The sequence below is a fragment of the Oncorhynchus nerka genome, linkage group LG7, assembly GCF_034236695.1.
Source record: "Oncorhynchus nerka isolate Pitt River linkage group LG7, Oner_Uvic_2.0, whole genome shotgun sequence".
NCBI classification, from domain to species: Eukaryota; Metazoa; Chordata; class Actinopteri; order Salmoniformes; family Salmonidae; genus Oncorhynchus; species Oncorhynchus nerka.
In genome coordinates this window covers 61764839-61789661 of record NC_088402.1, presented here as the reverse complement: position 1 = coordinate 61789661, position 24823 = coordinate 61764839, and the positions used below count along the sequence as shown (strand labels likewise).

The 24823-nt window shown below is 42.4% G+C and overlaps 1 protein-coding gene across 1 annotated transcript; it reads left to right on the top strand.

Moving 5' to 3' along the window:
- Positions 1 to 2146: 2146 nt before the first annotated feature.
- On the top strand, positions 2147 to 24635 carry rbbp8l (retinoblastoma binding protein 8-like). Its single transcript, XM_029664384.2, has 15 exons — positions 2147 to 2445; positions 12146 to 12298; positions 14621 to 14663; positions 14748 to 14843; positions 15093 to 15205; positions 15338 to 15413; positions 17612 to 17799; positions 17927 to 17979; positions 18092 to 18183; positions 18300 to 19050; positions 20592 to 20700; positions 22711 to 22769; positions 22867 to 22990; positions 23147 to 23248; positions 23559 to 24635. The coding sequence occupies exons 2-14, from the start codon at positions 12232 to 12234 to the stop codon at positions 23236 to 23238; spliced, it is 1863 nt and encodes a 620-aa protein (XP_029520244.1). The 5' UTR covers positions 2147 to 2445; positions 12146 to 12231; the 3' UTR covers positions 23239 to 23248; positions 23559 to 24635.
- Positions 24636 to 24823: the final 188 nt, after the last annotated feature.

Below are 24823 nucleotides of genomic sequence, written 5' to 3'. Positions count from 1 at the left end.
GTTGGAAAAATTATTTGTGTCATGCACAAAGTTGATGTCCTAACTGACTTGCCAAAACTATAGTTTGTTAACAAGATATTTGTGGAGTGGTTGAAAAAATTACTCCAACCTAAGTATATGTAAACTTCCGACTTCAATTGTAGCAACCTGGTGTCAAAGCATTTCATATTATTCTTTACGTAAATCCGAGACACTCCATTTAGTAGTTAGTGCCCGTTGCTGACAGGTGTGTAAAATTGAGCAGACAGTTATAAAATGTCCATAGACAAACATTGGCATTAGAATGGCCTTACTCTCCTTACTGAAGAGCTCAGTGACTTTCAACGTGGCACGTCATAGGATGCCACCTTTCCAACAAGTCAATTTGTCAACTGTAAGTGCTGTTATTGTGAAGTGGAAACATCTAGGAGCAACAACGGTTCAACCAGGAAGTGGTAGGCCACACAAGCTTACGGAATGGGACCGCCGAGTACTGAAGCAAGTAGCGTGTAAAAATCATCTGTCCTCGGTTGCAACACTCACTACTGAGTTCCAAACTGCCTCTAGAAGCATGTCAGCACAAGAACTGTTCGTCAGGTAGCTTCATGAAATTAGTTTCCATTTCCAGCTGCACACAAGCCGAAGCTCACCATGCGCAATGCCAAGCGTAAGCTGGAGTGGTGTAAAGCTCGCCTCCTTTGGACTCTGGAGCAGTGGAAATGTGTTCTCTGGAGTGATGAATCATGATTCACACTCTGGCAATTCGACAGACAAATTTGGGTTTGGCGGATGACAGGAGAACGCTAGCTGCCCCCAATGCATAGTGCCAACTTTAAAGTTTGGTGGAGGAGGAATAATGGTCTGGGGCTGTGTTTCATGGTTTGGGCTAGGCCCCTTAGTTACAGTGAAGGGAAATCTTAATGCTTCAGGATGCAATGACATTCTCTAGATGATTCTGTGTTTCCAACTTTGTGGAAACAGTTTGGGGAAGGCCCTTTCCTGTTTCTGCATGACAATGCACCCATGCACAAAGCTAGGTCTATACAGAAACGTTTTGTCGAGGTTGGTGTGGAAGAACTCGACTGGCCTGCACTGAGCCCTGACCTCAACCCCATCAAACACCTTTGGGGATGAATTGGAACGGCGACTGCGAACTAGGCCTAATCACCTAACATCATTTCCCAACCTCACTAAGGCTCTTGTGGCTGAATGGAAGCGAGTCCCCTCAGTAATGTTCCAAGATCTAGTGGAAAGCCTTCCCAGAAGAGTGGAGGCTGTTACAGCAGCAAAGGGGGGGACCAACTTCATATTAATGCCCATGATTTTGGAACTGAGACATTAGCTAGGTGACTAGGGGGTTAACACTAACATTAATTAGCTGGCTAATGTTAACTAGGCTAGGGGTTAGGGTTTAGCATTAGGGTTAAGGTTAGGGTTAAGGTTAGGAGCCAGGTTAAAGGGTTAAGTTTAGGGTTGGGGAAGGGGAAGGGTTAGCTAACATGCAGCAGTTGCAAAGTAGCTAAAAGTAGTAAGCAGTTGAATGTTACTAATTAGCTAAAATTGTCCGTGATGAGATTCAAACACGCAACCTTTGGGTTGCTAGACATTTGCGTCATACACCTACCCATCCACCCAGACCAACCACCCTTCTTTTTGTTTTTGCCTTAAATGACCTTCTGTCTTATGTAAACATACCTAGCATAACATAGTGTATCATAATAATTTGTGTATCCGGGATTTACTTTTGATAATTGTGTCCACCCCATTTGTAAATATATTTAAAAAATACCTGTTTTAATTTGTTAGCATTCAGAGAAACGCACAATCAGAGAATTACATGTTCCTATCTAAAACCTCAAAAATATTTTGCACAATTTGACCAAGTGTCTCTTAAAGTCACTCTTACATTTTTAGATGACATAATACGGGTACTCCGCTCAAGTAGAAAAAAGTCATCAAAATCATTGTTTATTCAGTAGTATTATGTATTCACTATTCTCTATTCACTCAATCATAACTCAGTATTAATAGACCATGATTTATGTATTTTCTTAAAGATCTCCTCTCTTAATTCAGAATTGTAGGAGTGAAACATTTAATGCATGGCATTGTGTGTTTGACTTTCTCTGTTGTGTGTTTGAGTTTCTCTCTTTTTTCTAGGGTTCATAAAGCCGGTTGGGCCGGTTTTTGGGGATTTCTGCACAACCAGAATATCAAGGAAGAACTGGCCCGGGCGTCTGTGTTTGTGTCCTCTGGAGGAGGACCGCTCCAACCTGTTCCCAGGGTGGAGATTGGGGGGAGGGGGGAGCGCTCTCCATGCCTCCTTTTCCTCTCTTGCTTTCTCTCTCTGTTTCTCTATCCTTCTCTGGCACTGATCAACCAACTCTCCAGGGCTAAGGACGAGAGGGATTCTGATTCGGATTGGAGCAGAAGGGACAATCGGGTTGTTGATGGTACTGGGAAGAGGTGAGTGAGCCTGCTGTTAGTGTGTGTGGGGAGCAGGGGCATGTAAGGTTTGGGCGGGTTGGCAGGTGGGCAGGTGGCAGAAGTAAGGCTGGGCAGGAGAGTCCATTCATTAGCATACAAACAGTAGATCAAGAATGGTTGAAATCCCAGTGTTAAAGAAATTAGGGTTAAATTGACTCTACTGGGAGTTATCTGAACCCTCAAGAGAATGATACGCTCCCTGAAGTTAGTGTTGATGACTGTAGTTCATTGGGATGGAGTACTTTTAACTACATTAAGAGTAACCAGAGACAGGGAGTTAAGTCTACGGAGTTATCCACAGATGTGGGAGGGGCATCATTGTCATATTTCCCAGCATTCTCTTTTGCAGGTTGAGTTTAAAATGTTTTGTTTCAATATCTGTGTTTTCGCATGTACAGTACATTCATATGATGCTACTGAAAGATAAGAAACATACATTTTTTCTAAACGAATCCGATCTATAAGTAGTTGGATTCATAGCAACCGTTAGCAAGTGCGATAGTTGTTCTAGTTTACATGATGTAGGTAGTCTTCATGTATTGTAAGTTCTTCCCTACACTGACAGGCATTCTAAATGCAAGTTGTGAGTGATATTAAAGTGCTGGCCATCTTCTTGGAAGTTGGGTTCCAACAGAGGTTGGATATCACATTGCAAACCACCATAATGTAACACATTAAGAAATATTCAAATAAGGCTTTACACCCTTATAACTCAAAGGAAGTAAACTAAAAGTGAAATGTACTCTGCTATAGTTGATTGTTAATTTAAAAAAGACATACAAGTACACTGCTCAAAAAAATAAAGGGAACACTAAAATAACACATCATAGATCTGAATGAATGAAATATTCTTATTAAATACTTTTTTCTTTACATAGTTGAATGTGCTGACAACAAAATCACACAAAAATGATCAATGGAAATCAAATGTATCAACCCATGGAGGTCTGGATTTGGAGTCACACTCAAAATTAAAGTGAAAAACCACACTACAGGCTGATCCAACTTTGATGTAATGTCCTTAAAACAAGTCAAAATGAGGCTCAGTAGTGTGTGTGGCCTCCATGTGCATGTATGACCTCCCTACAACGCCTGGGCATGCTCCTGATGAGGTGGAGGATGATCTCCTGAGGGATCTCCTCCCAGACCTGGACTAAAGCATCCGCCAACTCCTGGACAGTCTGTGGTGCAACGTGGCGTTGGTGGATGGAGCGAGACATGATGTCCCAGATGTCCTCAATTGGATTCAGGTCTGGGGAACGGGCGGGCCAGTCCATAGCATCAATGCCTTCCTCTTGCAGGAACTGCTGACATACTCCAGCCACATGAGGTCTAGCATTGTCTTGCATTAGGAGGAACCAAGGGCCAACCACACCAGCATATAGTCTCACAAGGGGTCTGAGGATCTCATCTCGGTACCTAATGGCAGTCAGGCTACCACATGGAGGGCTGTGCGGCCCCCCAAAGAAATGCCACCCCACACCATGACTGACCCACCGCCAAACCGGTCATGCTGGAGGATGTTGCAGGCAGCAGAACGTTCTCCACAGTGTCTCCAGACTGTCACGTCTGTCAAATGTGCTCAGTGTGAACCTGCTTTCATCTGTGAAGAGCACAGGGCGCCAGTGGCGAATTTGCCAATCTTGGTGTGCTCTGGCAAATGAAAAACGTCCTGCACAGTGTTGGGCTGTAAGCACAACCCCCACCTGTGGACGTCGGGCCCACATACCACCCTCATGGAGTCTGTTTCTGACCATTTGAGCAGACACATGCACATTTGTGGCCTGCTGGAGGTCATTTTGCAGGGCTCTGGCAGTGCTCCTCCTGCTCCTCCTTGCACAAAGGCGGAGGTAGCGGTCCTGCTGCTGGGTTGTTGGCCTCCTCCACGTCTCCAGATGTACTGGCCTGTCTCCTGGTAGCGCCTCCATGCTCTGGACACTACGCTGACAGACACAGCAAACCTTCTTGCCACAGCTCGCATTGATGTACCATCCTGGATGAGCTGCACTACCTGAGCCACTTGTGTGGGTTGTAGACTCCGTCTCATGCTACCACTAGAGTGAAAGCACCGCCAGCATTCAAAAGTGACCAAAACATCAGCCAGGAAGCATAGGAACTGAGAAGTGGTCTGTGGTCCCCACCTGCAGAACCATTCCTTTTTGGGGGTGTCTTGCTAATTGCCTATAATTTCCACCTGTTGTCTACTCCATTTGCACAACAGCATGTGAAATATATTGTCAATCAGTGTTGCTTCCTAAGTGGACAGTTTGATTTCACAGAAGTGTGATTGACTTGGAGTTACATTGTGTTGTTTAAGTGTTCCCTTTATTTGTTTGAGCAGTGTATAATTGGCAAGGGAGTTCATTAAAAACTATACTGAAAAGAGTAAATGGCATTTGGTGTTAAATTTAATCAACTCTCTGAGAGGTGGATACTTACTCCTTTTAGTGTAATTTTGTACTCCAAAAATATGAACAGCCTGACTAGAGTAGTTTTAACACCAAATAGGGGTGGGACCATATAAACCTCAAAATAGTGTTACAAGTGACTCCATAGGAGTTAAAGGAACTCTTGCGATTTTACTCTGCAGGAAAGAACTGTTTCCTTATGTACCCTCGTTGAATTCTCATTAGAAATAGAAAAATATAATATTTAGAGAAAGGATGGGTGAATGAGGAATTATCTATAAGATGAAGAAGAGGAAGATGTTCTCCATATTAAATTGCATGATTTACAGGACAAATGGCTAGTAGTGTTTATTCATGGTTAAAATACACGTATCTCTAATTGCATCTTGTATGAAAACACAAAGTTGTTTTGTGTTAAATTTTTACCCCCTTTTTTGTGATTACGATTTTGTCTCAACGCTGCAACTCCCCAACGGGCTCGGGAGAGGTGAAGGTCTAGTCATGCGTCCTCCGAAACATGAACCAAACTTCGTGTCTTAACACCCGCTCGCTTAACCCAGAAGCCAGCTGCACCAATGTGTCGGAGGAAACACTGTTCAACTGACAACCGAAGTCAGCCTGCAGGCACCCGGCTCGCCACAAGGAGTCGCTAGAACGCAGTGAGCCAAGTAAAGCCCCCCAGGCCAAACCCTCCCGACGCTGGGCCAATTGTGCAGCGCTCTATGGGACTCCCGGTCACGGATCAAACCTCAGGCTGTGGTGACATCGCAATAATGTGATGCGGAGCCTTAGACCGCTGCGCCACTCAGGAGGCCACATAATATGTTTTTAAATGAACAAAACACAGTGTAGGGAAGTGGGCAGGGTTCACATTGAATTTGTCAGATGATGGAATAATGGTTTGTGGATTGACAGTGAGCTAGTGATCCATGTGTTGATTGGGACAGAGTAGGTGACAGAGCATGAAGGCAACATACACTGGATGTGTGCAGTGAAAGGTGTTGTTTTACAGGGTCAGCCATAGTAGAATGGTGCCCCTGGAGCAAATTAGGGTTAATTGCCTTGCTCAAGGGCACATTGACCTTTCACTTACTGGCCCAACGGAACTGCTAAGCTACCTGCCACCTCACAGTAGCCTGTGCACTTTCTCAGAGCACAAATAATAGCATTTTGTGAACATAACCCATTGTTGTGACTATGTCTGTTTCCCAACACTGTTTTGTACAGGATTGCACGATTAAAGGGGAAATGCGGGATCGGTTCATACATTTATGGACTGATTAAAACTTGGTTAACTATCATTTTTATGTAATGGATGATCAGTCCTTGCATCCATAGTCTGTTGATCAATATAAGAGTGCTTAAATCAAATCAAATGTATTTATATAGCCCTTCGTACATCAGCTGATATCTCAAAGTGCTGTACAGAAACCCAGCCTAAAACCCCAAACAGCAAGCAATGCAGGTGTAGAAGCACGGTGGCTAGGAAAAACTCCCTAGAAAGGCCAAAACCTAGGAAGAAACCTAGAGAGGAACCAGGCTATGTGGGGTGGCCAGTCCTCTTCTGGCTACGCCGGGTGGAGATTATATCAGAACATGGCCAAGATGTTCAAATGTTCATAAATGACCAGCATGGTCAAATAATAATAATCACAGGCAGAACAGTTGAAACTGGAGCAGCAGCACGGCCAGGTGGACTGGGGACAGCAAGGAGTCACCATGTCAGGTAGTCCTAGGGCTCAGGTCTTCCGAGAGAGAGAAAGAAAGAGAGAAAGAAAGAGAGAATTAGAGAGAGCATACTTAAATTCACACAGGACACCGGATAGGACAGGAGAAATACTCCAGATATAACAAACTGACCCTAGCCCCCCGACACATAAAATACTGCAGCATAAATACTGGAGGCTGAGACAGGAGGGGTCAGGAGACACTGTGGCCCCATCCGATCACACCCCCGGACAGGGCCAAACAGGAAGGATATAACCCCACCCACTTTGCCAAAGCACAGCCCCCACACCACTAGAGGGATATCTTCAACCACCAACTTACCATCCTGAGACAAGGCCGAGTATAGCCCACAAAGATCTCTGCCACGGCACAACCCAGGGGGGGGGCGCCAACCCAGACAGGAAGATCACATCAGTGACTCAACCCACTCAAGTGAAGTACCCCTCCTAGGGACAGTATGAAAGAGCCCTAGTAAGCCAGTGACTCAGCCCCTGTAATAGGGTTAGAGGCAGAGAATCCCAGTGGAAAGAGGGGAACCGGCCAGGCAGAGACAGCAAGGGCAGTTTGTTGCTCCAGAGCCTTTCCGTTCACCTTCACACTCCTGGGCCAGACTACACTCAATCATATGACCCACTGAAGAGATGAGTCTTCAGTAAAGACTTTGCGTCTCTCACATGGGTAGGCAGACCATTCCATAAAAATTGAGCTCTATAGGAGAAAGCCCTGCCTCCAGCTGTTTGCTTAGAAATTCTAGGGACAATTAGGAGGCCTGCGTCTTGTGACCGTAGCGTACGTGTAGGTATGTACGGCAGGACCAAATCAGAGACATAGGTAGGAGCAAGCCCATGTAATGCTTTGTAGGTTAGCAGTAAAACCTTGAAATCAGCCCTTGCCTTGACAGGAAGCCAGTGTAGGGAGGCTAGCACTGGAGTAATATGATCCAATTTTTTGGTTCTAGTCAGGATTCTAGCAGCCGTATTTAGCACTAACTGAAGTTTATTTAGTGCTTTATCCAGGTAGCCGGAAAGTAGAGCATTGCAGTAGTCTAACCTAGAAGTGACAAAATAATAGATACATTTTTCTGCATCATTTTTGGACAGAAAGTTTCAGATTTTTGCAATGTTACGTAGATGGAAAAAAGCTGTCCTTGAACAGTCTTGATATGTTCTTCAAAAGAGAGATCAGGGTCCAGAGTAACGCCGAGGTCCTTCACAGTTGTATTTGAGAAAACTGTACAACCATTAAGATTAATGGTCAGATTCAACAGAAGATCTCTTTGTTTCTTGGGACCTAGAACAAGCATCTCTGTTTTGTCCGAGTTTAAAAGTAGAACGTTTGCAGCCATCCACTTCCTTATGTCTGAAACACAGGCTTCTAGCGAGGGCAATTTTGGGGGTTCACCATGTTTCATTGAAATGTACAGCTGTGTGTCATCCGCATAGCAGTGAAAGTCAACATTATGTTTTCAAATGACATTACATTTCTCTGTCCCCATCCCCAGCTGTTACCAATACAATACATTTTCTTGTTTTTAAATTCCTAAAATGCGCCTTTAATGGTAGGTACTACAGGTGTGAGTGTCAGCTGTTTGTTCACCTACCCACAATTGCTAATAACCCGTTGGCAACCGCCCGACTATATGTGATAAAGTGAAAATCTGAGGCCCACACCCGACCGACCACTAACCCTCAAAAATAGAAAATGCACTGTTTGACAGGGGTTGCAGGATCTTTTTTGTTGCCTGATTTAAATATGTTTCTGCTTATAATTCACAACATTTTGGCAGGCTATTTGTTAGTCAACTTGTCTATACTTAGATACATGCAGCTTCTGTTCTGTCATTATATGATGCCCTAGAAGACTGAACAAAACCCTGGTCAACAGAATAATGTCATAGATCGATAGAATGAATGCTTCAATCTAGTTGACATCTGTAAAGTTTCTCTGTCATCTTTCGCAGAGCTAAGACGTTTAGGGACTGGGGAGAAAATACAATAGTGCAACAAAAAAACTGGAAAGATTTTCTGTCAAAATGACAAATGACACCAGTTTGACCGGTTGAAAAGGAAAATAAACCTGTGAAAATGACCCAATGTTTTTCTGATAAGATTTCAGTTCGGCTTGGATGCATATTTAAAGCCTATGTGGTTGAAATACTATCAGCTTTTATGACGAAGGCAACACCTCTACAGATGGTATCTAACTGAGCATTGCATTCCTTCAAGATGCAGAAAGAAAGAAATCATTCTCCACTCCTGTTCCCGTGTCCACATTTTGCCTACATTTGGTGTATCATTTTAGCAAGAAATGCTTAATTCTGCAGGAGTTCATATTAAGGCTATCTGAGAGGTTATAGACCTACAGTCCTGGCCAAAGGTTTTGAGAATGACACAAATATACATTTTCACAAAGTCTGCTGCCTCAGTGTCTTTAGATATTTTTGTCAGATGTTACGATGGAATACTGAAGTATAATTACAAGCATTTTATAAGTGTCAAAGGCTTTTATTGACTATTACATGAAGTTGATGCAAAGAGTCAATATTTGCAGTGTTGACCCTTCTTTTTCAAGACCTCTGCATTCAGCCCTGGCATGCTGTCAATTAACTTCTGGGCCACATCCTGACTGATGGCAGCCCATTCTTGCATAATCAATGCTTGGAGTTTGTCAGAATTTGTGGGGTTTTGTTTGTCCACCCGCCTCTTGAGGATTGACCACAAATTCTCAATGGGATTAAGGTCTGGGGAGTTTCCTGGCCATGGACCCAAAATATCGTTTTGTTCCCCGAGCCACTTAGTTATCACTTTTGCCTTATGGCAAGGTGCTCCATCATGCTGAAAAAGGCATTGTTCTTCACCAAACTGTTCCTGGGTGGTTGGGAGAAGTTGCTCTCGGAGGATGTGTTGGTACCATTCTTTATTCATGGCTGTGTTCTTAGGCAAATTTGTGAGTGAGCTCACACCCTTGGCTGAGAAGCAACCCCACACATGAATGGTCTCATGATGCTTTACTGTTGGTATGACACAGGACTGATGGTAGCGCTCACCTTGTCTTCTCCGGACAAGCTTTATTCCGGATGCCCCAAACAATCAGAAAGGGGATTCATCAGAGAAAATGACTTTACCCCAGTCCTCAGCAGTCCAATCCCTGTACCATTTGCAAAATATCAGTCTGTCCCTGATGCTTTTTCTGGAGAGATGTGGCTTCTTTGCTGCCCTTCTTGACACCAGGCCATCCTCCAAAAGTCTTTGCCTCACTGTGCGTGCAGATGCACTGGTGGTGCCCCGATCCTGCAGTTGAATCAACTTTAGGAGACGGTCCTGGCGCTTGCTTGACTTTCTTGAGCGCCCTGAAGCATTCTTCAAAACAATTGAACAGCTCTCCTTGAAGTTCTTGATGTGAAAATGTATATTTGTGTCATCCTCAAAACTTTTGGCCACGACTACTCATCAAAACAGTAGGCCACAGTTCCCCTGATATGCCATAGGCCTATTTGAAGTCCTGTCTTGTATAGCGCTTCACAATCATCACATAATCATCACAATCATCTTACATAACGTAGCCGGCACTGCTATCATCCTATTTTACCACTTCAACAAATATTTTCCAAACATGACTTTTCTGGCCCTCTCTTTTTATTTTCAACTCTCCTTTTGCAGCTTTTGTCATATTGAATTAAACTTCGACAATGTCCTTTTTGCTCGGTGGTTTGACGTTAGCTTTTTCTGCCCTTTCCCAAAAGCGTTATTTCGCGATTGGCTGTGTGGGCTATGTGGCTTGCCTACAGTTAAGCCCTAAAGTTTTGGCTTTAAGCACTAATAGCAGAAAAAAACTCAATGTAGCCTATATAAATTGCACAAGAATTATACAGTTATGTTTTCTTTAAGGTATTGTTTATTTTTATTTAACCAGCCCAACCACCCTTCAGCCACACACTATTTAATGACCTTAAACCGGTCCGCCACGAGGATATAGCTGCGGGGACTGGGGGTTATGAGTCAACCCGTACGTCACTAGTAGGTACCATATAGCTGAGTCTATATTTCTATTGATATAGAAAATGTAGCCTTGTTACTGCCACCTGCTGTTTGCATGCATGTATCTGTGTCTATGTGTGAGTGCCATTGTGTCTCATTTCAGTAAATGCATGCTAAGTCTTTGATTTGTCAGGCTTCATTCACACTTTGAGACTGCATTTCTTGATTGTGTGTCACAGACTCTTGAGCCACCTCACTGTATCCTTATACTGTATACAACATTCTCTTCTCCAAGTGTCTAGAGCTCTGCAATTCCTACTTTGTTGTGTTAACACCATTATGCAGTGCACAGTTACACAGTAATACAGCTCGTCAGTATTCATTTACAGCAAACAAACAGATATTTACAGGGCATTTCATTAGATACATGTACTTTGGTATGAGCAAATCAGGCCTATTGTTCTGTGATTTTTATGAATTATCAATAAGAGCAAATGTACTTTTACTTCGATCAAATAAGCGGTTTTAGTCAAAATCCTAATATAGGTGTGTGTAATATACTGTGTTTGTAATGTTCTTGTAGATACAGTGTTGTATAAGTGTGTATGTTACAGTTGAACTGAGAGCTTGTGACGTACAGTAGAGAAGCCATGAAAGCCAGCCAGCAGTGGAAGACAGGCAGGTCTTCTCTTGCTTCGCTGCAACGTTTGGGACAGTTAGTCAACGTATCCCAACATGCCGAGAGAACGACTCTGATCAAAATGCAAAAATAGTGTTTTCGAATGTGCAGACACACCCTCAAACATCTCATTTTTGGACTGAGATTCTTGGTCATATGGGTGCAAATAAGTACAAAGAAAAAGAAAAAGAGAAGTAGTCAGTAGTCAATACAAATATTTTATATTATAATAATGTGTGTCACTTTAGAGTTGTGCCCGCTTCAATATCTCAACAACAACTTCACATGCCCTATGAATGTCCTAGGAATACTGCTTCCCTCAGACATGTTATGTTTCATGGCCCAATTGTAAGGATATCACATGACAGGATTGCATTGTCACCTTACAGCAATATTGAGATTTCACCAAGAATGTTTCTTATTCTATGATTTATATATTGACCTCTAGTCTAGATTCTAGAACATAGGAGAGGGAAGTATACAGCTATCAAGTGCTTCTCTCTCTCTCTCTCTCTCTCTCTCTCTCTCTCTCTCTCTCTCTCTCTCTCTCTCTCTCTCGCTCTCTCTCTCGCTCGCTCGCGCTCGCTCTCTCTCTCTCCCCCTCTCTCTCTCTCTCTCACACACACACACACACACACACACACACACACACACACACACACACACACACACACACACACACACACACACACACACACACACACACAAATTGAGGCCTTGGGCGCAGTCCTCTGAAAACGTTATAGTTTCCCATATCTCTGTACAATTTTACCCTCATGTTTGTGCAGGGCAAGGCCATAAGGGCTGCTGTGCAGAATGCACACTAGCATGCTCTTCTGTAGATCTGAATGTACAGTTAACTATTTTGGTTGGAATATCTTCCCCAGTTGATGACATTGCTGTCTGTAGTGGATGACAGCTGAGCGAAAGAGGGGCTCTGTGTCCAGGTCAGCTGTGACAGCCTAGTGTTACCATGGCTCTGGAGGGTTTCAACAAGCTCTTCCACAAACTGAGGGAGGCCCATGAGAGAGAGGTCAAAGGTGAGTGAGCATTCCTCCAACAGTATCGGTATCAGTGTCAGTGATACTCTGAAACGTGAGTCAAAACAAAAGAGTGAATGGACTAACAACTTTATTACGTCTTTGTAACAGCAAATAATGTCTTTGTAATACTGGAAGCTGAGTGTCTGTAATGTGTAGCACTTAATTATGCAAGTATAGCCATGTGGTTTTCGGGAAATCACGCAAAGATTTCCCCCTGTGAATTAATTTTTTAAATTTTTCCCCGTGAAATTTTCACAAGTCAGATGTGTTTTTTTGACACGTGAAGTTTCACATGTACATTTTTCACCTGAAAAACAAACAAACACACATTTATTTGTCACCACTTCCAGCAATATCTGGTCTCCCATCCAGGACCGAACCTGCTTAGGCAAATCAGCAGTGGGATGAAGGGTGGTATGTTTCTATGTTGCTAGAATGAATGAGTCAAAACTTACAACTGGAACAAAAAATGTAACTTTTGAGTTTATGTTTTGCTTTCAATATCATTATTTTTGTTTGCAATACTAAGAATGTTGATCTCGACATCAGACGTTTTGTTTGCTATTTACAGTGTTGGGGAAGCCACTCTGAAAATATGGTTTACCAAGCTATTATTTCACACTGGAAAAGGTTCAACTACACTTAAAGCTACCATTTAGAAAAATATAGTTACTTAGCTAAAGTTACTTTGAAAAAGTAGTTCACTACATCCAAACTACTTAGTGAAAAATGATCATATCTAAATATGAAATTTCATAGGCTTCACATTGCAAGAATAGATCACTCTGGAGTCAGATGTTAACCGGATGTGTTATTTAGCCTATTAAACACAAAACTATGTTTCAAATGAGAATTAGGCAGGTCTGATGCCGTCTTCACCCATGTTTTACTTTATTTTAGAAAAGTAGTGTGAAGTTCCAGTAGTTAGCTACACCACTACATGGCAATTGTTTTTAATTAATTACCGAAAATACTACTAGTTGATCTACAACTCCCCAACACTGGATATGAATGGCACAAAAGTAACTCACTCAACTGAGGATTGCACAATATAATAACACTATTACTCTATTAAAGGAGTTTAAAGTGTCAATCCTTAATTGAAACATTAACAAAGTGCCCTCCCCGCCACAGTTTCGGTAAAAAGCAATGGGGCTGAAAAACGCAACAACTCAAATCCATAGACTACAATTAACGGACTGACCATCCATGATATCAAAATTATTGTTTAACAATGTTTTTAGGCTTTACAGTGTTTGTTTACATTTACTTAATTTACAAACATTGGAATAAATGTGGAGGTTTTTACATGTGAAACTTTCAATTAGATTTTCACTTTGATGTCTGGAATTGCAAGTTCACTTGAAAATGTTTCACATATGAAACTGCCAATTAGATTTTTACATGTGATTGTTTTTCGTTTGTGAACGTGCAATTCTACATGTGAGGTGAAAAACATGTTATACTCCTCATATGGAAAGGTGGTGTTAACATGTGAACACTAAATTGAATACAAGTTAAAAATGTGGTTTCACAAGTAAAATTGAAGCTCAACATGTGAAAACAGCTATTTGACATGTTTCTCTATCTCTCTCTATTTCTCTCTCTATATTTCTCTCTCTCTCTCTCTCTCTATTTCTCTCTATATATTTCTATCTCTCTCTCTCTCTATTTCTCTCTCTATATTTCTATTTCTCTCTCTATATTTCTCTCTCTCTCTATTTCTCTCTCTCTCTCTCTATTTCTCTCTCTATATTTCTCTCTCTCTCTCTCTCTATTTCTCTCTCTATATTTCTATTTCTCTCTCTATATTTCTCTCTCTATATTTTTCTCTCTCTCTCTCTCTCTCTCTCTATTTCTCTCTCTCTATTTCTATTTCTTTCTCTCTATTTCTATTTCTCTCTATATATTTCAATCTCTCTCTCTATATTTCTATCTCTCTCTCTCTTTATTTCTCTCTCTATATTTCTATCTCTCTCTCCCGCTCTCTCTCTATTTTCTCTCTCTCTCTATTTCTCTCTCTATATTTCTATTTCTCTCTCTATATTTCTCTCTCTCTCTCTCTCTCTCTCTCTATTTCTCTCTCTATATTTCTATTTCTCTCTCTATATTTCTATCTTTCTCTCTCTCTCTCTCTCTCTCTCTCTCTATTTCTCTCTCTATATTTCTATTTCTCTCTCTATATTTCTATTTCTCTCTCTCTCTCTCTATTTCTCTCTCTATATTTCTATCTCTCTCTCTCTCTATTTCTCTCTCTATATTTCTATTTCTCTCTCTCTCTCTCTCTCTCTCTCTCTCTCTCTCTCTCTCTCTCTCTAGAATGGCAAGAGACATTTCAGGAGCTGAACAATAAAAACAGCTGGTGAGTAAAGCACTTCATTAAAGGTGACATGTTGATATATGGGAGATGTAGTGATGGCAGCTCTTGGTGTGTTACTCTGAGTAGTGAAACAAAGCAAATGGAGGAGCTGTTTAACAAGAACCAACAGCTGAAAGAGCACCAGAGGTTACTTACAGAAAACATCAAACAGCTGGAAAATAGGTGGGTCCCTCTGTGTGTCTCTGTGTTTGGGTATTCTATATTAGTATTCTTAGCTGAACGTTTTATTTTTCACATGCACATGTACAGTGAAATTCTTAACTTGCAAGCCCTACCCAACAGTGCAGTATACAAATATTTTTTAAACCACAAGAAATATTAAAATAGGGTGTTTTAGTGTGTGCTGTCTTAACACAATGTGTTGCTGAATGTGTGTCAATGTTTGACCCCCTGGTGACCTCTGTGCTGCAGGTTGAGGGCGGGGCTCTGTGACAGGTGTACTGTCACTCAGGACGTGGCCAAGCGCAGGCAGCAGGAGTATGAGACCTCCCAGATCCAGAGCCTCCATCATATTTCCATCCTGGGTAGCTAGCTAACACATCAACCCCTCCTTCACATGCATCTTAAGCATTGTGTAAAGATCCAACAATAATGCTTATTTTATAGCTACAGTATAGTACTTAAACATTAGCTATGGACTGTGGGTTATTTTGTAGTGGGAAAGATGAACAAAATGAAAACGGAGAACCAGAGACTGCAAGAGGAAGTCAGTCATCTGAGAGGAGCACAAGAGTGAGTTATATGCACCGAGTGACCAACATATTATGAACACCTGCTCTTTCCATGACATAGACTGACCAGGTGAATCAAGTTGAAAGCTATGATCCTTTACTGATGTCACTTGATAAATCCACTTCAATCAGTGTCGATGAAGGGGAGGAGACGGGTTAAAGAAGGATTTGTAAGTATTCACACCCCTTGACTTGTTCACATTTTGTTGTGTTACATCAACAACAACAAAATTTAAAAAATCTCATCCATCTACACAGAATACCCCATAATAACAAAGTTAAAACATGTTTATAGACATTTTGGAGAATTGTATTGAAAATAAAATACAGAAATGTCTGATTTACATAAGTATTCACACCTGTACATGTTAGAATCACCTTTGGCAGCAATTACAGCTGTGAGTCTTTCTGGGTAAGTCTCTAAGAGTTTTGCACACCTGGATTGTCAAATATTTACATTATTATTGTTTAAGTTCTTCAAGCTCTGTCTACTTGGTGGTTGATCATTGCCAGACAGCCATTTTCAAGTCTTGCCATAGATTTTCAAGCTGATTTAAGTCAAAACCTTAACTAAGTCACTCAGGAACATTCAATTTTGTCTTGGTAAGCAATTCCAGTTTAGATTTGGTCTTGCGTTTTAGTTTATTGTCCTGCTGAAAGGTGGATTTTTCTCCCAGTGTCTATTGGAAAGCAGACTGAAACAGGTTTTCCTCTAGGATTTTGCCTGTGCTTAGCTCCATTCCAGTTCTTTTTGTCCTAAAAAGCTCCCTAGTCCTTGTCGATGACAAGCATACGCATAACATGATGCAGCCACCACCATGCTTGAAAATATGAAGAGTGGTACTCAGTGATTTGTGTTGTTGGATTTGCCCCAAACGTAATGCTTTGTGTTGTGTACATAAAGTACATGTATTTGCATTTTTTTTGCATTATTACTTTTGCAAACAGGATGCATGTTTTGGAATATTTGTATTTTGTACAGGCTTCCTTCATGTCACTCTGTCATTTAGGTTAGTATTGTGGAGTAACTACAATGTTGTTGATCCATCTTCAGTTTTCTCCTGTCACAGCCATTAAACGATGTAATTGTTTTAAAGTCACCATTGGCCTCACTGTGAAATCCCTGAGCGGTTTCCTTCCTCTCCGGCAACCGAGTTAGGAAGGACACCTGTATCTCTGTAGTGACTGGATGTATTGATACACCATCCAAAGTGTAATTAATAACGTCACTATGCTCAGGGATATTCAGTGACTGCTTTTAAATGTTTTACCCGTCTACCAATAGGTGCCCTTCTTTGCAAGGAATTGCAAAACCTCACTGGTCTTTGTGGTTAAATCTGTGTTTGAATTTCACTGCTTGACTGAGGGACCTTACAGATAATTATGTGTGTGGTACATAAATAAAGTAGTCACTAAAAAATCATGTTAAACACTATTATTGCACACAGAGTGAGTCCATGCAACTTATTATGTGACTTGTTAAGCACATTTGTACTCCTGAACTAATTTAGGCTTGCCATAACAAAGGGGTTGAATACTTATTAACTCAAGACATTTCAGCATTTCGTTTTAAATTAATTTGTAAAAAATTCTAAAAACATAATTCCACTTTGACATTATGGAGTATCGTGTGTAGACCAGTGACACAACATCTCAATTTAATCCATTTATTTTAAAATCATGCTGTAACACAACAAAATGTGGAAAAGTTTAAAGGGTGTGAATACTTTCTGAACACACTGTATGTGTGCCATTCAGAGGGTGAATGGGCAAGATAAAAGATTTAAGTGCCTTTGAATGGGGTATGGTAGTAGGTGCCAGGCGCACCGGTTTGTGTCAAGAGCTGCAATACTTCAGGGTTTTTCCACGCTCAACAGTTTCCCGTTTGTATCAAGAATGGGCCAACACCCAAAGGACATCCAGCCAACTTGACACAACTGTGGGAAGCATTGGAGTCAACATAGGCCAGCATCTCTGTGGAAAGCTTTCGACACCTTGTAGAGTCCATGCCTCGAAGAATTGAGGCTGTTCTGAGGGCAAAAGGAGGGTGGGGGTGCAAATCAATATTAGGAAGATTATCTTATCGTTTTGTATACGCAGCCTGTTTTATTACAAGTGAGCCTATTGTTGTGTGTAACTTTGCGTGAATAAATGTGATTTTGTCTTGTTAGTTGGAGCATAACATTCTTGTCATTTCAGGGGTCAGGGTGGACATTCCTCCTCCCATGATGCAACCCCGGAGGTCAGGCAGTCTGCTGACATTTCACCTTCTGCTGTGCCACACGCCACAGCCATCAGGTCTCTCAGCCAGCCACCAGAGGGCGCCACTGCGGGGCTGTCCATAGTCAATACTGAGACGGGCCACAGACGTTCCTTTGTAGCTGACGGTGAGAGGAAAGAATACACTTCTCATCATGAACTTAAAATATTTCGAGTCAATTAATGATAACTCATCACTATCACCAGTATAATCATCAGGATTTGTTTTCTTCTTTGGGCTTTTTGACAAAATAGAGACGCTACTTGAACGTAGACATGTGAAGGGATGGAATGGAAAACAATCCTATGTAAGTGATTTTGTTTGTCTTAAAAACAAATCATTAGCTGAACATATGGATCAATATAGAACAAGTCAAAATGTCCCCTCTCAGCCACCATCTACCTTCTTAACGCACACAGAAATCCCATAAGCCTCTATTCATGTCCACTCCCATCCCACAAGCATTGAGGCCAGAGCAAAGTACAGCCAGAGGCAACACTGGGGAGAAGAGGTGAGCAAGTGAGGCAATAACAGCAAAAGATAGTGAAAAGAGAAGCACATTTACCTTATAACCTTTTCCTCTCTTCCCTCTCTTTCTCCTCTTCCTCCATCCTTCCCTTCTCTTAGAGTCCATAGTATGGAAACAATTGGCCAGCAGCGCTACCCTGTCACTCCCTCCATTCCACCCCACCTGTTTGTCCTGAAGAACACCCCTCTTCCTTCTTCCTCCTCTTTATCCTCCTCCTCTCTACGTGGAGATGAGAAGCAAAAATGTGACCTGGTCCACGCCCCGGTCCCCTACCGTCCAGTTCCTATCAAGAGTGCCCATCTCTCTGTCCCCTGGCCCCTGCCCGAGCACTCTGACTGGGGCACCCTGGCCACCTCTGTTGGCGATGGCCTGGTGGTCCACCCCAACCCTAACCCCAACCTCCAGACCTTCCACCAGCAGAGCAGCAGCAACAACCAGAGCAGGGGGCAGAGCACTGGGCAGGCCTGGCCCAAGCCTGGGAAGAGCCCAGCTGCACGGGTCCAGGACCAAGACAGGCGGGGGGTGCAGCACCCATGTTGGGATGTGTTGGTGCAGCCAGAGAGGGTGTTTGGGGAGGGGCTGAAAGGGGCTGACTCTCCTCTGGACCTGTCTGACCCTGGGAGGTTCAAAAGCAGTAAGTCACCACAGGACAGCAAGGACAGCCCCACACTGCAGGATGTATACATAGAGGGAGAGACATCTAACAGGGCCACGAGGACAGACTCCTCCCCACAGATCCAGGCCAGTCCTCCCTCTTCCTCTTCTTTTCCACCTGCTCCTCCCTCATCCTCCTCTTCTACACCTCCCTCCAGCCAACAGAGGCAAAGCCCCAGTGATCACAACCTCAAGGTACTTTACGGAAGCATTCCTCTCAATGAACATGTGAAATAGACAAACCAACACACACCAGTGTTTTTTTTCATGACCATGGCATTATTCCTATCTATTACAGCATGTTGGATGACTGTCATTCATACTCCATTCAACCATTTCACTGTAACATTGATAGGTTTAGGCTACTACATGATACTTGAGTTTTCCCTATACCCATCATGAGGTTTCTACAACCTAGCCTATGAATGAAAGTTTACAACGTAGGTGCACACAGGTCGAGAGAAAATTTTGAGGTGACAGACAGTGACACATGGACAGACAGTGACACATTCAATACCGTCTTGCACACTCTTGCCTGTATCTAGCTTATTTAGGGTGTAATCATTAGTCCAACAGTTGCAAACACAAGTTTTTATTGGACAAATGCAGGTATTTTATATCCCGTTTCGTTTCGTGCTTCCGTTTAAGAAAAGCTTTTCAACAGAATCGGCATAATGAATACATCCCTGATCACACATAAACACAGGTCACTTTCATAGCAGCCATATTGTATTCCTTTTCACCTCTATGCGCTTTCTATGCGTCACCAGACAAAAAAAAATTTACAAGCCAAATCATGTCACAACCGCTACACACAGCCTACATCATTGTCCCCATGTTAGCTAAAGTAACATCCTAGTCAACATAGCAAATAGAACTAATGCGTTAGTAAACTTGCTACAATCATGCAGTAATGTTACAGTGTATATAGGCAGTAAGCAGTTACACCGGCGGGCCCCGGTGGCAATAAATTATTAAACCAAAAGCTTACCTTGACTTGGAAGAGTTACAGTGTTGTGTTGGAAAGTCATAGCCAGCTAGTTAACATAGCGTCCCTCTGTTTGAGCCGGGTGTTTGAGTAACTAAACTAGCCAGCTGCATTTGCTAGCTAAGTAAGTGAAACTGAAGGAAAAAAATGTAATCTCTCTCTCTTCTCCCTCATTTTTGAAAAAAAGTATTTGTTGAAAACTGTTCAACTATTAAATTTCTCTCTCTTTGAGTCAATTACGCACCACATTGTATGCACTGCAGTGCTAGCTAGCTGTAGCTTATGCTATCAGTACTAGACTAATTCTCTGATCCTTTGATTGGGTGGACAACATGTCAGTTCATGCTGCATGAGCTCTGATAGGTTGGAGGACGTCTTCCAGAGGTTGTCATAATTACTATGGAAGTCTATGGAAGGGGATGAGAACCATGAGCCTTCTAGGTTTTGTATTGAATTCAATGCACCAAAAGGAGGATGGAAGCAAGCTGTCCTCCGGCTACACCATGTTGCTACCCTACAGAGTGCTGTTAATGCTACTGTAGACCTTCAATTTTAATACATTATTTGGTGATGTGTGAATACATTTAGTATAGTTTTATCTAAAAAAGGATTACTTTTTCAATATTTTACCATTTACATTTTTTTTTTATTCACTGAGGAGGATGGTCCTCCCCTTCCTCCTCTGAGGACCCCCCCACTGACACACACGTGTGTGATTTAGTAATTTGATGTCTAACCCCGTCCACAGGAGGGAGGGCAATCAGAGATGGTGGAAGCTGACGGGAAAGCAGATAAAAGAACAGGAAAGGAGTCTAAGGACAGGAAAGACCCTGTTCTGACCATCTCACTGCATCCAGGTACAGAACACCGCGACAAGGCTGTATGTGTATGTGTACAAGTACATAAAATAATAATAATAATAATACATTTTATTTGTGCCTTTCAAGATACACAAGGAAATAATTCAATATTAAATATAAACATGTCTATTACAAAAAGTAGCATGGCTCACAAAAGAAGTTACTCTTTTGTCCTCAATTGCTTCTGTATTGTTGCCGCAATCAAGGGGGAGGCCGATGACATCAGAGTGAACCATCAGACCAACTCCTTGAATTGTCAAACCCTTGAATTTCTAAAAAAAAACACAATTGACACTGTTGAAATTAAATCTTGTTACTTTATTTTTCTTTTCTCTGCCTCGTTCTGGATCCACCTCATTGCCGCAACTTAATTTCAAGGAAAATCACGTTTGCAATCATATCATGTGAAACAATGTGTGGGAACTCAGGTTGGAAAAGTCCATTATTATGAACCAGTCCGTGGGTGGAATAGCCCCTTATTATGGAACAGTCCATCATTATGCACCAGTCAGGGTGAAATAGTCTATTATTATGAACCAGTAAGGGTGGAACAGTCCATTATTATGCACTAGTCATTGTGAAATAGTCCATTATTATGAACCAGTCAGGGTGGAACAGTCCATTATTATGCACCAGTCCGGGTGGAACAGTCCATTATTATGTACCAGTCAGGGTGGAACAGTCCATTATTATGAACCAGTCCGTGGGTGATTAATGATACTTGTTTCTACTATTATGAGATTATATGAATATTGATATGAGGACCTTGAGCAGGAAGTTTGAACTCATCCATGATTTTATTTCTTGAAGACAGTTTATGAGTGATGATGGGGAGGTCAGAGGTGAACGTAGATTTGCATGTCATCAGCGTAACATTGGGATTGCAGACCGTATTGATGGATGATTTGGCCGAGGGGTAGGATGTAGATGATGAAAAGGAGAGGCCCTAGGTCTGAGCCTTGGGGGACTCCCTGGCGGACAGCATAATGGGCAGATTTGAAGTGTCCCAGGGTCACTAACTGCTGCCTGTCCAACAGGTAGGACCTGAACTAGGCTAGAGCTGTTCTGATAATTACCCGAGGCCTCTCCATTCTTTCAAGGAGGAAGTTCAGTAGGATGAGGAGGTTTAGATTGCTAGAGTCAGCCAGAGTAATCTACTAGTAGTAGAGATCGTTTACCACTTGAACCAGAGCCGTTTCCATGCTGTGATTGGCCCTAAACCCCGATTGAAGACGCTCAAAGAGGTTATTGGAAGCCATGTGCTGATGGAGTTGGGAAGGTACATTGGCCATGAAGGGAATGTTGGATATTAGCTTGTGGTTGTTGAGGTTAGCTGGGTCAAGTCCTTGTTATTTTCACAATGGGTGGGACTGCAGCCAGTTTGAGATCAGGTGGAACAGTGTCAAAACAGAAGGACACGTTAACAACCGTGAGGGGAGAGATTGCAGGAAGACATGTCTTGACTAGGGAAGTGGGCATAGGATCAAGTGAGCAGGTTGAAGCTTTGGATTTGGTGACTAGACCAGAGATGAACTCAGCATCAAGAGGGGAGAAGGCGGAGAGGAAGGAAATGGTTGCTGAGACGAGGCTATGGAGGGAGCTCACTCAGTGGACTTTGTTTGAGCTGTATTTATTTTATTGTCTATTTTGTTTTGGAAGATGTCCAGCTACTGACGACAGAGGTCAACTGTAGCATTGAGGGGGGGGGGGGGGGGGGGTCATTCTGTGGCTGTAGTACTGTAGCTTTTTGTTTGTGCAGAAGAAAAGTCTCAGGTTATTATGACCTTTACTGATTATGTTTGAGTAGTGGGTAGACTTGGTCTTGTGGAGAGCGTCTTTGTAGTTTGAGACATGTTCCTTATATGCATGTACTGTGAGCCCTGTTTTCTTATCCAGCCATTCCAGCTGGAGGCCGGCAGCCTTCATGGTACGTAGTTTGGGTGTGTACCCGGGTGAAGACTGGGAGAAACCATTTTTTTTGTTTGATATGTTTCTCTGTAATTACAGTGGTGCTCCTTGAGGCTCTGAATTATGGATTACAGAATCAACTTTACTCCAACGGCAAGGCAAGTGTCTACTCTCCCTATATGTCCACAGTCTGTAAACTGAAACTGATTTGAGGTTATTGACCGTTAGTATCTTGTCATTGTTTGACATTTACAGTCAGCCCAAAGCACGGCTGCAGGGAGCAACTCAGACGACCAGGAAGTGGAGAGCAGTCTGTCTGGGTCAGAGAGCAGCCAGAGTTCCAAGAGGAAGTGGACTAGGCTGGATACAGACACAGAGGGTAAGGATGGATAGAGAGAGGGGGGAGAAGGGGAAGTGAAAGGGGGAGAGAGAGCGAGAGAGAAAGTGAAAGAGAAATCGATAGAAAGATCACACATGAAGTCAAATGTGTGTCTTGTATCAAGCTGTGGGATTCTTTTCTCTTGTTCTCCTCTAGCTCCTCGTCAGAAGGAAAAGAGGATCAACCTTCTTAGTACAGTAACTGGGGAAGAGCCCACAGAAGTGAAACAGATGACCGGTCAAGGATAAAATCACACAGGTCTGTAGCTCACACGCACTATACTGTGCTTACTGAATGTCTGAGAAGTAGCCGGAATGTCACAACGAGATGGAAACACATAATTGTCAGTAGAATGTGTTATTTTCACAGGAAATGTCCCTCATCTAAGAATAGGGTAAAAGAGAGGGTGGGGGAAGTGAGACAAACTGTGCATTAAAATATTGTCTTCACATAAACCCCTTGGCCTGTAGCTCTGTGTTGCTGAAACACAGATTGAATGACATTTATTAAGAGAGTAAAAGAAGTACACTTAGACCTCGACCTCTTTTTGTTGTTCCTCTTCCCTCAGTCATGTGACGTTCTATGTAAAAAAGGATCAAGGCATTGTAGTCCCCAGGAGGACATCTAACGGCTGTATTCCACCCTCCTCATCACCCCTCATCGCAATGAAAATGTCTGCCTTGCTGGAACAGAGGGACAGACAGTGTCAAAGACTTGAACAGAGCTTCTTCCATCTGACTGTTGTCCTTTCAGTAGAGGGTTCTTGCTAGTGGGCGTTATGCATTTCAATGGAATAACCTTGATAATGACTAGCTAGATAATAACCTTGTGATTAGTATTCAATTATCCTCCAACTGATAATGTATTTCACGCTGACTTCCCAGTATTGCTGTTGTCTCAGAAGGCCAAACAAGGGGAGTTGACACTGTACTAGAGCGCCGGCTTTATCTCTCTCTCTCTCCCACTCTCTCGCTCTCGCTGTCTCTGTAACCCCTATCTCTTCTTCTCTCTCACACTAATCTTGTTCTCTCATACATATTCATATATTTCTACTTCGTGGCAGAACTGTCAACTCCGCCTGGCTATTTTTGTCACAAATTGTTCTTCACCCCGTCCCCAAACGTTCTTCTTCCTCTTTTTGGTTTTCAGAAAGCACATATTTTGCAAGTCTTAACTTTCCACTTGCAGCTGCCACAAAGTTTGTGTCAATGTGGTGGGGTGATGTGGGGGGTAAGAGTGTGGAGGGGGGGGGGACAACACAATAGTTCTGAAGCCATTATGGACTCTCGTTGATCTCTGCTTTTTTACTAATGTCATTAGAGTCCATTATGTTCATTGTCAGTAGGCAACAATGTGAACTTAGCGCACTCAGCGTTGGAGAAAGCTCTGAGAGACACTGCTCTACCATGTTTACTCCGCATACAAATGTGTTCTCAATATGTGACATTGGGATATTATACACTTATGCTATGGTTCACCTTTGTTTTTCCAATGAAGGTAAGCAATCTTCAAACTCTTAGAGACACTGTTGTGTACTAGCTATAAAATCAATATTGAATGTGTAATTTTTTTAAAAGCAGTCTGAATATGCAGTATACCTTAACAATGTGATGAAAAATAAAACATGGTTATTTGAATTATAAAACTGTCTGGAAACATGTCTTCGGTCCAGGATGTTATGCAAAGTGACTATGTTGTCATGACCAGACCAACAGTGTGGAAATCCCTCCTATGATGCTGTGTTCATCCGGGAAACCGACACCCCGACCCAGTCACAGGAAGTCAACACCACAGTGAACACAGAGATGGAACACTGTGGGATTTCTGGCTTTT

Bases quoted from the DNA above. Each gene is read 5' to 3' on its own strand.
- rbbp8l (XM_029664384.2), top strand. From the start codon at position 12,232: ATGGCTCTGGAGGGTTTCAACAAGCTCTTCCACAAACTGAGGGAGGCC. The intron at 17,800-17,926 runs GTGAGAGGAAAG...TTGACAAAATAG, and splicing joins ACGTTCCTTTGTAGCTGACG to AGACGCTACTTGAACGTAGA. The intron at 22,991-23,146 runs GTAAGGATGGAT...GTTCTCCTCTAG, and splicing joins GCTGGATACAGACACAGAGG to CTCCTCGTCAGAAGGAAAAG.